At 40.4% G+C, this 14,511-nt stretch overlaps 1 protein-coding gene across 2 annotated transcripts; it reads right to left on the bottom strand.

The window, feature by feature from the left end:
• Positions 1-2,591: 2,591 nt before the first annotated feature.
• Positions 2,592-13,721, bottom strand: HIKESHI (Hikeshi, heat shock protein nuclear import factor). 2 transcript variants are annotated; one of them, XM_019525155.1, is made up of 4 exons: positions 13,462-13,721; positions 7,967-8,118; positions 5,603-5,721; positions 2,592-2,812 (listed from the first exon to the last, which is right to left on the bottom strand). In XM_019525155.1, exons 1-4 carry the CDS (start codon positions 13,610-13,612, stop codon positions 2,758-2,760), a joined length of 477 nt encoding a protein of 158 aa, XP_019380700.1. In that variant the 5' UTR covers positions 13,613-13,721; the 3' UTR covers positions 2,592-2,757. The 2 variants fall into 2 exon arrangements, with proteins under 2 accessions (XP_019380700.1, XP_019380699.1); XM_019525154.1 differs by lacking the exon at positions 2,592-2,812 and adding an exon at positions 2,952-3,269 and having other exon boundaries at positions 13,462-13,696.
• Between the last annotated feature and the right edge of the window lie 790 nt (positions 13,722-14,511).

The following is a 14,511-nucleotide window of genomic DNA, read 5'->3' as shown; positions in this document are numbered from 1 at the left end:
TAAGCCATGTCTAACCGTGAGTAACTGCATTGTGTGCCATTATTGCAGTGGAGTCTTGTCTTTGGACATTAGCCACAGCATCTCTGTGCTGCTAGCAAATCTCACAACCTGACCGGACACCCTGAATAAGCCATTCCTGTATGAAAGACCTGTGTGAATTGAGTTTAAAGATATGGAGAGCAGAGAGTTTAAAGACATACCGGCTCCGCCAAAAGGGACTCCAGCATTGTACATGAACACACACTGTGGCCATAAAAGTTGTAAGTTTCTAGACAAATGAAATTGGTATACCAGAGATGATTTTAGCCAGCAGTTTCCCCTGGAGGGAACATTTGATTTAAGCAAAATTGTTCATCTCCGCAGAGACCTTGAGTTAAGAGGCAGTAATATACCACAGACTCAGTGGGCCACATTTTTTGATTGGCATGAAGAAGCTTTCAAAAGACGTCAAAAATCTCAATTTCGGAGTCTTAAGGACTCCCAAGAGAAAGTGAAATCTCATATAAAGGAACTCACTGCTCCAGCTAAGGAGCAGAAGGGCATGGCCAGCCCTGCTCTCTGGAACAGACAGCCCAGCCCAGACCAAGGCTGCAAAGCATGCTGGGATGGTGGGGTATTCTGATTTAATTTGAACCAAGAGGTCTAGGACAAAAGTTTCATGAACAGGTTTGACCCAAATCAGTGAAGCCTGATACTACATTCAGCCAAGTTTATCTTAAACCAGTTTCAGCCATTTTGAAACTAGCTTATGTACACTGAAGTTCTGTTCTGTTACAGGTTTAAACCAGTTTCTGAAGACTTAAACTGGTTTATGTATAACTTCTGTACCTAGCCCTTGTGACTAGCTTACCTATTTTTGTTCTTCCCCCACTTTTATAGTAGTGTTGAAACCACACATGTGAGTTACTCGAAGAAAGTTTGATTTTCATTACATGCAGAATACCCACTGCATGGCTGGCTTCTATATTACTGATTTATGCAACAGAAGTTGCCTTATCTTCTTGTTTTTCAGGAGAAATGTGCTAAGAAAATAACTTCTGGGTTTTTTTTCCCTTCCAAAAATACTTTAATGTAGTATAGTTAGATAATCTAAACTTCCTATTCTTAACAATACAATGCAAAACAAATCTAATAAATTTTCTGCGGTAGAGACCACAGTTATGCAATAAATCCCTTGTTTCCTTTCACAACTGACCACAACTATGCTTTGGACCCAAATGCTGGCTTCTGTGGTTACATACAAGATTCTGAAATACATTTGGGAAGTAAATATGGGAAGGACTCAGCTGTTCATGACAGAAACTAGGGCCACTATGCACACGCGCAGGGAGGCTGCTCCGATGCTCTGTAATTAGAGCAGACTCGATTAATCAAGTCTGCTGGAGCATGGTAATTACTGCACTCCAGCATCACATGTATCAGCATCCCTGCACTGAAAAATGGCAGTGGGGCATTTTAAAGGTCGTTTGACAAGCTATAGTTCAAAGCTTCCCCCCCATGCCATTTTTCAGTGCAGGGACGCCGATACACGTGATGCTCTGAGCACTTTTAATTAGCGTGGCTCTCGAAGCTGTACGAATTAAAGCACTGGAGTTTTGTTTTTTTTAACAATTTTGTCAGGTGAGTGGCTGACTGTGCTCAAGGAGAAAGAGAAAGGCTCTAGGAGAGATGGGGAGCAAGCAGGAATCTGAGTGAGGACAGAGGGATCTGTAGTGATATAGACTATTTGTTTGGAGTTGCGCAGTTGGCCGTGCTGTTTGGGATATCAGCACTCCAGGCCCCCCTTTGAAGAGGGAAACACCCCCATTCCCAGGAGCTTTGTGAAGTGAGTGCACTACAAATTGCCAGGGAAGCCAGGAACAAAGAGGAGCCAGGGTCTTCAGCTTGCCCCTTGAGAAAGCATGCCAGGGTTGGCTTCAGGGGGTCTTTGGGGAGAGGGAACTGGATATTCTTCTTGGGGAATCTAGTGGCAGAGCTTCCCCTCAGAACAGGCATCTGTAACAACTGAATTTTTCATCATGTTATGGACAAGAGGAAGGAGACAGTTCGTGTTAAAAATGGACATCTACCCAGTGTCCCCATTGCCAGTAACCAGTGTTGCCAAAACACTTTCATAACCCTAACAGGGCTACTGACAACACAGAATACTACTTATTGCCCATAAAGCGGCATGCAATGGTAGTTTAAAGGTCAATTAGAGAAATTAAGGGAAAAAAAACAGGACCAAAGACCCTGGGGCTCAAAGAGGAAGTAAAGATAAACCAGTTTTTAACAGCTGGGAAATCTAACACCAACTGCCCTTGCTGAACACAGCGTGCGTTCTAAGACCATAAGGGGTTAGTAATACCAGAAAGAATAAATATTATGTGAGCCTGACAGTGTCACTTGAAAACAACATGAAGAATGGAAGTCAGTGGCTGGAAAATTAAAGCTGCAATATTTTACACCATTTGTACAGACCACTTAAAATGGGAAATAAATTACAAGTTTACACCAGTTACAGAGAACTATTTTTAAATATGAATATGCACCACTGACTTCTTGGAATGTTTAGCACTTTAGTTAAACAAGAACAAACAAACAATGATAAGCACTTTTTAAGGTTTTTAATTTTAAATGTTTCAAAGATTTTATAAAAGCTTCACGTTTGTCTGCTTGGGCTGATTATACTATCCCAGTGTTCTTTAGTAGAGTAATTTACTGAATCTTTAAGACACCACTGTAGTCCAAGAGCACTTCACATGACATGATTCAAGATTATGTTTTCCAGAAGAGAGGATTCTGTGTCAGACGTCTTTGGAAGTTCTCATACCTAGAAGAGAAGAGTGTGTTGGCATTAAAATGACTTCCAAATTATGCAATTCAAGTATTTGAACTTCCTACCTCACTAGTGACAAGTTAGTGCCTCTCACATGCAGCCAGCTGTGGACCTAAAATGCACTACATTTTAAAAAAAACTTTACAGAACAAATAGACTAAAGTGACACTTCTCCCTGGCAGGTAGTAGGGTCAAAATGAAACTACTTGATGTGGCTGTAATCAGAATAAGAGATTAAACAATTCTTACCAGTTTACAGAGAATGCTTACATTGATCTTGCTTTTAGCTGCATCGAGTTTTCATTTACAATATTAACCCCCACAACAAACTTTCAAAGACATGATTAATTCCTGCTCTGGCCACTGTCTTCTACTATGCTTCTCTTCCAGGGATTTTCCTCCCTTTTCATTTGTGCAGTACATAGTATACAGCAGGTGCTAATAAAAACTCCCACAAGGAATAAAGGACAGATCAGTTATATTTAGGGTTTAAAAACAGTACCTGCATTAGATGATCAAAACATTTAGAAGAGCTCACATACAACATAAGCCATCTTTAAAAACTGTCTAGGTGAATGCTTTGAAAGGCATGTGCCCCAGGCTAGGAACAGCTGACTCAAGGGAAAAGGAACATTTGGGCCATGCAGCCAAATGATTACACTGTGCATGTCTATACTTACAAGGATCTGCCAGTATAACTATACTAGCAATGCCACCCCAAGGGTATAAATATCACAAAATCAAATGGATAAACTGTACCAAGATGTGTCCCAGCACAGCTGATCTGCTTTATTGGGTGAAACCTGTTGATCATGCAGAGGCAATGGATGACATATTCCCTGCTTACAGAGATGCATCTTGGAGATTCCCAGGGGTGTCTCTGTAAGTGGGGAAAGCCAAGCAGGTGCTCCCAGGGTTAGGGAGGCCCAATCAAGGAGGGATTAAAAAACAAAAACAAAAACAAAAAACAAACAAACAAACAAAATCAATGATTACAAAAAATATATATTTAAATCAGACTTAATCATAATTTTTGTTAAGATGCTTTTTGTTTAAAAAATGAATTTATATAGTTTTAAGATATGTTAAAACTCAAAAGATATCATCATGGAATAGGGATTATAACTTCTAATTATATACTATTTGAGATGATATATTCATGTAACCTTTTTAAAAGTTTTATAAATAGGTCACAACAGGCCACGAACTATATTAGGGGCCCAATCTCTTAGGGTTCCCAGAGGCTCCTCTCTAGGCTAGTCAAAATTAAAGAAAACCACTCTACCCAATGGGACTCAGTGCTCAGTCTAGAAGATCCCATTAAGCTTCTCTGTGATGCTTAGTTTCAGTTCTCAAACTGTGGATTTGTGCCTCCAGAGATCATAGACAAGGTTCTTTGGGTAGATGCAATATCTTTTAGACCAGCTAACTACAGGAAGAGCTCTGCTAACCAGCACCTTACATGCCAGCATGCTCTATTAACCGGCATGCCAGCTTGTAAGGTAAAGTGAAACCGGAAGTGCCCACCGTGGTGGGAGAAGCGGCACCTGTTCAGGCCACTCAGTTAACCGGCGTATTTTATTATCCAGCATCCCCCATTCCTGGGTGTTACCAGATAACAGAGCTTTTACTATAGTTGGAAAAATTGTTCTTTGCAATATTTTGGGCACAAAGGTCCGTCTTTAGACATAGGGATAGGTTGCTGTCTCCAGAGATAACATCTTTGTTAGCAGCAGTATATGGAGATAAGAGATAACAGACCTGATTCCCCACTCATCAGCTCTATTGTCTCTCTGCAAGTTTGTATACACAGTCAAGCCCTTACCTTTCTCTGAAAGTGCCAAGTTTCAAGAAGTTGAAAGAATAAAGGATAGCACACAACAAGAATGCACTGTTTGCAGAAAACAATGATTAAATTGAGGCTTCCTGACCAGTAATTTAAGTCGATTTGCTTTAAATCAAACCCACCCTGGGCCTAATCCCGCACAGAAATTCCCGAGATGCAGAAGCAAGCCCCTCAAGCCCTGGGAATGCTTGCTGGGGCAGCTGGAGAGTGTGGGCACCTCCAGGGCTGCCCACACACTCCTCCCATTAAGCAAGTAGATGTCAGCCATGACAAAAAGTGGCAGAAATTATTAATGACCTTTTGTCGCCCCACAAACAAAAGCATTTTTGACATGACAAAGGGCATGGTTGTCTATTTGTTTTTACTTTGTGCTGCCATAAAAATTGTTATGGTGGCGCAAATGTGACATCTGTTTTCAGCCTCAGAGAGACAATTTACACTGGCAAACGCAGCTTAACCCAGTCCCAGGAATGGAATATGCTGAACTCTTAACAAGGACATTTTGCCTGTTTAGCTGCATCTACATTAGTCATTTTAATGACAGCAAGGGCAGCTAGGGTTATAATTTTCTGACACCATAAAAACAACACACATTGTAATGGTAGTTCATACCTAACACACATTAATTCTTGTTGGTCAAAGGGAGCATTTTCTGCTTTCCCATACTAAACAACACTACAAAAGGTAGAAAGACTTCCAGAACAAGCATACTACAATTGCAGGGATTAAACTGCCAGTGGTAAACAAAACTGTTCTTGGGGTAGCTGAGGCTGCGAAACAGAACAGTTACTGACTGCACTGAAGAACTTGTATGTCAGTAGGGAAACAATGTCAAGTCATTTTTTTTGGAGGCTATGAAGGTAAATTCAGTATTATGAAATCTATAATTCCAGTGACTAGAATAAGCCAATTGCTTTGAGATAGATGTTTTCCCTTACCATTTAAGAACTACATTAGCAGGAATGAAAGCTTCAGAGGGATTTGGCGTCATCTGAGCCTGAGTGACAGCAAACGACGAAGCAAAGTTATAGAAGTTATCCAGCATCTTCTGAGTAAACTGAAATATAAAACCTCAAATTTATAAATGAGTACTTAAAACTTTAAGAACACTTTTTACATTTAAAATGCTGAACAAAGGACTAATCAATCCTCAACTCCCACATAAAATGGAGAACATGTTCCTTTCTATGCAAGTGGAGAAAACAAGGTTTATGCTGAGTGAACAAGTCTGTTTTAGAAAGGACTAGATGTAGAGGTTCTAGATCCCGGCCTTGTCTTCAGACTCTTCCTCTCCTGATGGAAGACCTTTTAGATATGTCCAACGCAACGCACCTATTTCTTCACTTCTATGAAACCATATTTTTATAAGGTTTGCTTAAGGAAAATCAGAAGTGACCTCAAGACAGAAATAAGGACATTTTGTAAATCTCTGTGACTATAAGATGACACAATGGTAAGTCTGGAACCTTTTCCTCCAAAACTGAATCAGAAAGAACATTAGTTGATCGTGCCTCTGTGGGCCTTTTATTTTATATTGTAGCCCTAATGGTTAATTCAGGTTCAGTCTAGTAAAATAAAGAGACATTAATCCCACAAGAAATACTACTATTCTAATCATACTACCGCTTATCTCTTTCCTTCAAGTTGCTTGCAACAGTCCCTTTTGTAAATGTGCCCTCCAAGTCATAACTCCTACTGAATTCCTATGAAACAGTATTAAAACTGAAGCAAGCATTTATTTTATATACATGGTATTGGAGAAGAAAAAAAATTTGCAAAAAATGACTTACAGCAATCAAACATCTGGCCAAAGAAGTAGCAGTTATGCACAACTGGTCACAAAATACATAACAAAGTAGCTGGTGGCCCTGACCCAGCAGCAACGCTAGAAAAGGTGGAACTGCTTTGTAACAGTATAGTTATTCAAAGGAACAAAACCTAAGAGCCTAATGACCAGCTGTTTCCTCTGAACAATTAGTACCTGATAGTGTCAGGGCCCCTTTTAAGTCCTGCTTTTTACCTTTATTTCCTGGTTATCCTTCCAGACAAAAAACAGAAGCTTGGGTCTGAATTTTAAGTTAAATGCTTCTGGCATTGTCTCAACTCTTCAACTGTTTGGGAGACCCGATACAGGTAGCTAAGGAAGTTTGGCCTGTCTAGGTACCACCAGGGCCCATGCTGTCCCATGGCAAGGTAAAAACGGGGAATGCAACATAACATACTGTAATCCAGCAAGTAGCCCAAAGTGGAAGATTTTGCAAAAACCCACCCAGAGAGGCCTTAATCCAACACGAGAGGCAAGGATTTCTTAGGGTGACGCCTTTTATTGGATCAAGTTTGACAAAAGCTTTGGAATGCAAGACATTCGTCCTGAGACTTGACAAAGAAGTCTTGCATTTGGAAGCCTGTCTAACTTTATCCCAACTACATAGTTGGACTAATAAAAGACATCATCCTAAGAAATCCTCACCTTTCCCAAAATTGCTGGACCAGCATGGCTACAACATCACTCCTACAGTACCATAACGTGTATATTTAATCTAACACCTGAGAGGTTACAGTTTGGAAGAGCAGGAAGGGGATGGAGGTGCAGCTAGCTTGTTCCACTGACAGGATCACAGGGATTTTACCCTGTCGTCTGAGTTTCAATCCCCATCAGACATCACCCACCTCCCTTCAGTGGATGCACTGAATTCCCCCAGCAGTCAGAAGGGACTACATATATGAAATGGGAAAACGTGCCAGCATTCAGTCAGAGAGTGTAGATAGTTCAGTACACACACACACACACACACACTTATCCAGGTAAATTACTTTTTCTTTTTAAAAGAAGGAAGTTCTTAGAATCTTAGGACTTCATTACAAAAACTGAAGCTAACCCACGGCATTAAGACAAGATAGATCTTCAACTGTTCCTGACTTAAATTCAGTGAAGGGAGACAGGAGATGCTTCATGGGCAGTGAAACATGGATTACAAGACTTCTACGACACTGTCACAGGAACAGGGCTAACTGCACCACTGTCCCCCCTCCTGCTCTTCTGAAGTGAAGCTTCTCTGTGTTAGAATTACATATACATGAAATAGGAAAGTGTGCCTGTATTCAGTAACAGAATTTACATTTTAAGTATGCAGGCCACGGCCATGTCAGAAGTGTACAGCCAAATGAAGAGGGCCAAATTAGGTTTAATAACACAATTTTTCACTGTAACGTTTTAAGTGCCTGCACCAGTTTTTCCAGAGATCTCTGTTCTTAACCACCTCCTACCGAGCACTTAGCAAAACAGCATGCTGTTTAGTTACCTCAGTGAATGAGTCTACTGATGATACAGCAGCACTAGCGACAGGAGTTTGCTGGGCCAAGTTTTCCAGCAATTCCACCGAGATTCCGATCTGGGCTACAGACGGCGTCTGAGGAAGGTTCATTGCACCAAAGGGGTGTTGGCTCCCTTTCCCTGAAAAGAGCACAGCCATCAGACTTGGCAGCAGTATGACTACAGCACTGCTTATGACACCCAGAACTCCTTAGGAATAAGGGCTTTTTTCCTTACCAATGAGAGAGATTAACTTGCCCACAGTATTATGAAGAACTGCACACAGCCTAACGATGCAACAGGTAACTTTAAAATGCAGCTGTTTCTTTATTCTTTCTTATCTACTGAAGAATGCATTGGCAATTGCTAACAGTACCTTTTTGGGAAAAAAAATGTTAAGAAAGAATTAATTATTTTTACAGTCTCCTTTTATGTAAACAAGTCTTCATTTTATCAGGTGCACTGTTTGTAAGTAGGTCTGAAGCATTTGAACTTCTTGCTACTACTTATTAAGCCAATAAAATAAGGAGCCTGACTTCAAACACAAGGGAGTATGATTTACAATAAAACCCAGTTTTTTTAATACACATGACAGTTTCCAGAAAAATCCCAGAGACAAGTAATACAGTTACAGCTTCTTTCGATTTGGTCATTCAAACAGGGAAAAGACAAAAATATTTTGTGCTATTGAACACAACTACTATGTAACGTCTAAAATATTTGACCAACAACCCTTGGGTGTTGAATACATTTTTAGAAGACAAGGTAAAGAAGCCAATACCTTGAACCGCTTTGAAAAGCAAATACACGCAATACAAACACTGGAGAACTTGTATGAAGTTCCTAGCATTTCACACTGCACTAAAAATGTCAGCAACTCTTCCTGAAGTTTGGATAAACTTTCGAACTATTCCTTGTAGACCGCTGCCTAGTAATAGTCTGGACAGAAAGCTGTGTACTGGCACAGTCCACATCAGAAAGAAATGGCCGTAAAATAAAAATACCCTCATAGTTACAAAAGTTATTTGAGAACTTCTTAACAATGTGGCTCTAAAGCATCCTTAAACCGCATCCCTTTTATATAGAAATCATTCTAGCTCACAACACTTTCATCTTTTAACCAGGGCTCTAAAGCCCAAACTCACTTGGGACACTACAAAACCATCAAGATTCACTAATATCTGCCACTCCCTGCTGCCCATATAAGTGATGTCACTGGGATAAGAACAAAGATTTGGGGGAAGGAAGGGAAATACGTTACCATTAGCACGTGAATAATACCCACCACCACATAAGTTTGTAGTCGTATGAGAGTATCTTGCTACTGGGAAGCAAATACTGAGTACCATGCTCTGGACAAGAAAAGGCATAGCTATAAGACATTGATTTCAGGGTCAACACACCAACATATGGCATTGCAGGTTGTAGACAGGTCTTAATGAAAATCACCACTACCAGCTGACCTAATCCAGCTGCTAAAAATCTCAGACAATGAGAGTAGCACAAATCTATGTCCCACCCACATTCACAGAAGTCAAGAGAGGAAAAACAGTTAATTCGTCAAAGGTCTAAGCTAGTAATATGTAAGAAACTGAAAAATGTCCTTCCCAAAAGGAAGCACCTTCAAAACTAAATTACCACTTCTGAAAAGAAGGCACAGTTCAGATTACACTAAATTTTCCCACATACACGTTACTAGCTACTATGTGTAGTATATGTATAGTAGCTATTAAAAGAAAAAGATGGCTCAACTGTCAAAAACATTTACTTTAAGGTTAACCCAGCCCAAACATATCAGCCAAGCTCCTTAGCACCAAGAAGGCAGTTGCAGAAGCATGTCTGAGTCCAACTTGCCCAGCTAAGAGGTTGGGCAATGGATTTGTATGTAATAGTTTGGATAGGGATGACCACTGCCTCAGGTAAGGGGCTGGACAAGATGACCACTGGAGGTCCCTTCCAGTCCTACTTTCCTATGATTGTATGAAATGTTGCTGCCTTCCTCTCCCCCAGTAATTACCTTTTTATCCTATATGGAAAAAACTCAGTATCAGACAAATGTTTTTGTTCTCATCCCACTGCTTTCTTTAATCACACTCCATGACTGAGGGCTTAAAAAATTCAAAGGACTGAAATGATCTGTAGATTTCAATTTAGCAAAAAGACAGGTTAATTTATCAGATTCAGTCCCTCAACTATGTAGTGATGCTTTGTGAAACACCACAAATACTGAAAGTCAATCTATGCTGCAGAGACCAAATAATCCATTAGCTTTATAAGATTAGGCTGTGTAGAAAATAAGTAGAAAATAGCCCCTGGAAATCAGACTTCTAACTGAACACTGCGTTCAAGTTCCAACAGTATCACATTTATCATCATCAGAAATTCCAGAATAAGACAATTCTACCTGCAGAGTCCATTTTGGCTGCCATATTTCCCAGCCGGAGCCAACATCCTACAATAAGCAGTGTTAAGTGGAACGTGTTAGAACATATATTTTTAATATGAAAAAAATCATTTTATTCAAAATTATTTTGAATAAATCAGTACCTTTTCAGTTCCTGAATACATAATAGTCACTCACTACAAACACAAATATTTAACACCTACATTTCACAAACCAAAAAACCTATGATAAAGTACAACTTGTTAAAGCAAGAAAAATAAGTACTCTATGACATCAAAATACAGCCAAAGTCTGTGATGCTTTTTGATTGACAAACTTGTCTGAATTGCACAATTTTCTGAAACCTGCAAGCATGACCAAGAAAGGAAACAGGAACATGCCAGCAATGTCTACTGGAAGAAAATACAGAAGCAGTGGAAGCAGAAGAGTGCAGCCATTAAAAAAAAATAAACTTGGCAAAAGAATTTGGCATTTTTCCCTCAATGTTATCACTGTTTTGAAGGATTATGCCAAAAACTGGAAAGAAAAGGGAAGCAAGTGATGACTCTTGATCCAAAACAAAGGGGAATGCACGGCACTGACAAAGCCATGTTTGTTTGGTTTCAGGATGTTTGTACAAAGGAACATTTTGATATAACACAATGAATTTCAGGCAAATGCTGACTGATGATAGAAATGCATTTGAAACACTCAATTCAGCTCAAATTTGGAGAATTTCAAATTCAGGTCACTTCAAATGCCACAAAGATGTGCAAGCCTTCCAACCTTTCCTCTGGACCTGTATCTAGAAGAATCACCACACAGAGCTCAGGATTTCTAGGCCAAGGAGTTCAGATGGCAAGCACTGGTGTCCAGTATGATTATTCCCTAACTATCCTTGCAAAGGATTCTAAATTCAGTTAGGCACATATGGTAAAAACTGATACAAACATGAGAAAAATTATGCAAACAGATTACAAGAGCAAGCCAAAAAACCCATTTTTTTTTTTTTTTATAAAGTAAGCTGTAGGCACTCTCTCAGGTTTTAAGTGATAAGCCTCCACATCAGTTTAATTAGGAATCCAGTGATATTTAAGTGCTTAGTGCAAACTGAGTGCATTATTGTGTCTGACATTTACAAACAGAACTACTACACAAGGCCTGTTACTAGACTTGTTACATACTGCACTTAAAAGCACATAGAAACAAAATCAAACCTCCTACAAATGTGATCAGCTCACTGCACATTTCACATCCTATTAGTACACATAAAAGTGTATATGGCATGCATTACTATTTTACTCTTCTTAGCACTGCAGAAGCAAAGCAGATTTGGCAAAAAAATAGGATTCTGTTCTGACTTGTTTGACGGACTACTGAATCACATCCCAATGAAGAACGGTTATTATTGTAAAGATGAAGGAGTCAAAAGACCACTGTTATAGCTGTTAAATCCACAGAGGAGCTTGTAGAGCTTGCAGTTAGCTAAAACCAAAGCTGATAGTGACTGAACAATAGAGAATTCATAACGAAATTATATTTATACTCTGGACAGAAAGACCACCAACCTCGAATTTGTGTAATCCAACGCATATATTGCAGCTCTCAAGAGTGCTGTCTACATGATTTCCTAGAACTGTTTCAATCTTATTCAGTTTGGTCGGAATGTGCAATGAAAAAAAATGGCTAATCGAAATAAGCCTAAAAGCAGAGGCTACTGTTTGGCTGGGAAAGTAAATCAACTTCGCTGGGGAGTAAGCACTTGATGAAGTGGTATTAAAACAGCAACACTTTACTTTGTAGCAAAGGTGATGGCTCTTTCTCTCTGAAGAGAACAGTGCCAATGTTTGCTCAGAGAAAGTAAATTGCTTTAATACCTTTTTCCAAAGAATAAAACATTAAATATACATACGAATTCTCAAAAGAGCTCTCAAATTTTGTAACTGAGCCAATGCCATGGTTCACCACAACCTTAACAATCATCTGGGCTGCCACTATCAAGATTATGCTGGTTTTAATGGAACAGCTAGAGAGCTAAATAACACGGTTTGAGAAAAATCGTATCAAGTGGAACATGTCATTGCTGCTTAAATCTTTTTTTGGACACTTAAGGGAGTAGAAATAGCTGAAAGGTGCGTAAAGAAAACTAAAATAGAACCATCTTACATAGAAGACAACTGCATCATCTATTTATTAATTATGGTTGCACAACATGGCATTCAAATGATGCACAGAGTTTAGAAATCAATAGAAAATCCATGTAATTAGAAGAGACTACCCCCTGAATTCTTGGGTCTTTCCCCAGCAATATAAGACATGCAGTAAATACACTATTTAGTTTTCAAGAGGCTGCTTTTATGAAGTCACTGTATCTGGCTTCTAGAAGTAAATGCCACTAGTAAAAAATGAATCTTTGTGCTACAATAAATGTATCTGGTTTTGGCAACATAAGGTAATATAAGATTCCTTATAGGCATTCCTACGCAGCTAATGAATACACAGAGTATGCTTTACCTTCTAGATGCCATTTATAAACAGTCTGTTGAAACAGACAAATGCAAGTTCTCACATGAACACATCCTGAACAATTAGAAGCGAGAAACGCTGCTACAGTTGCATGTAATTAGATACCATTAGTTCTGATCAACTGTGCACACCTCAGACTGAAGGCCACTTCCAACAGAGCTTCTGTTCAAAGAAAACATCACACTGCAGGCAGGAATCTGGACCTCGCATGCAAGAGCACACAAAAAATAAAATTTCTGCATAGTGAGAACAGTTTGAAGTGATAAGGAGTAATCCTACTCGATGTTTTACTTTTCAAATCCTCTTTTGTTTTTTATGCTTATGGAATGACAATAAACGAGGCCAACAGGACTGCCCTGGCAGACTGCATGCGGCCCACAGGCTGCACACTGTGACTCCTTTGCTTAAAATATAAATACCAGGACTATTAAGATCCAGTTGGAGGACAAATGTTTGACTTCCCAAACAGCACTTCATTAGTTAAACGCTCTAATATCTTACTATAGTCATTAGAGAATATGCACACATTTTGCTGCCAGTGATATTGTTTGAATACTATATTTTCCTGCTCTTACCAGATTTTAGACCAGAAATTTTGAAGATGGCACTTGGTTTCTCATTGGTGACGAATCCCAGCAGCTGCCACACTGCCATCCCACTCTGGTCAGGATAGCAGAAATAGACAGATCCTCCCATGCCCTCTGGAAATGGGATGGTTCCCAGCATAAAGACCACTACGTGGTTGATGTTTTCATAGTCAGGCAAATCAAATACAAATTTATCTTCAGCCACCTGTTGTGCCACTGCTTGCACCTGGAAAACAAAACCAAGTTTCAGTTCTGGTACCTGAGTTTTGACTCTATCTGTGAGCCACCTTTTCTGAAATATCAAGCAATTGCAGGGAGGGAAAGCAAGGAATGTGGCAGCTTAAGATTTGTAATCAGCCCTAGAGAAAGCCAAATGCAGCCACACAGCAACTGTGTAACAGGCTATAAAAAAGGAATTTACTTTCCTCATCCCAATGACACAAATGCCACGCCACACCCAGGATATTTCAGCTGTCTGTGTGCAGAAGAGTTTCCCCAAGTTAAAAGCAGGCTGCTCAGCATCGTACAAACCAAACCATGGGAACCAGCTTAGCTAAGAAACAAGACAGGGCTTCATCCATCGAATTCATGGCACCTGAGCCCATGTGGACAACACAGCCATGTATACTCCCTTCCACCTCAACTGAAGTAGCTCCTGCTAAGCACCCGCCAGTCTCAGCCACACCAGGCCCCGCAGCCCCCAAGAAGGAAGAGGGTAGGGGCAGCAAAGGGGCTGCAGCCACTTGCTCCAACCCAGCAGCAAGTTGCTGAAAGAAGGAGGCAGAGCCAGGCAAGTCCTTGCACGAAGGGCTGGAAGCAGCGAGGGACTGGATCAGGGGCTGCACTGCCTCCAAGGCCAGGAGGAGGCAGAGAAGCAGGGGCAGAAGAGCCCAAGCTGCCCTGCCCCATGAGCAATGTGCTCCAGCCCCCTCCCCCATCAGTGAGGTCCCTCAGAGCCCCCCCAAGCCTGCCCCTCCTTGTGTGTGACAGCTCCTAGGCCCCCCAAACCCCTCCCCCATCAGTGACGTGCCCCACCCC

This window comes from Gavialis gangeticus, unplaced genomic scaffold, assembly GCF_001723915.1.
Source record: "Gavialis gangeticus isolate Ggan-Ray unplaced genomic scaffold, GavGan_comp1, whole genome shotgun sequence".
Lineage (NCBI taxonomy): Eukaryota > Metazoa > Chordata > Crocodylia > Gavialidae > Gavialis > Gavialis gangeticus.
The sequence above is the reverse complement of the archived record's forward strand: the minus strand, read 5'-3'. Positions and strand labels throughout refer to the sequence as shown.

Excerpts from the sequence above, each read along its gene's own strand:
- HIKESHI (XM_019525155.1), bottom strand. The coding sequence starts at position 13,612 with ATGCTGGGAACCATCCCATTTCCAGAGGGCATGGGAGGATCTGTCTAT. Across the intron at positions 8,119-13,461 it reads AATTTCTGGTCTAAAATCTG|GGAAAGGGAGCCAACACCCC; the intron begins GTAAGAGCAGGA and ends TGCTCTTTTCAG. Across the intron at positions 2,813-5,602 it reads GCTAATGTAGTTCTTAAATG|GTATGAGAACTTCCAAAGAC; the intron begins GTAAGGGAAAAC and ends CTTCTCTTCTAG.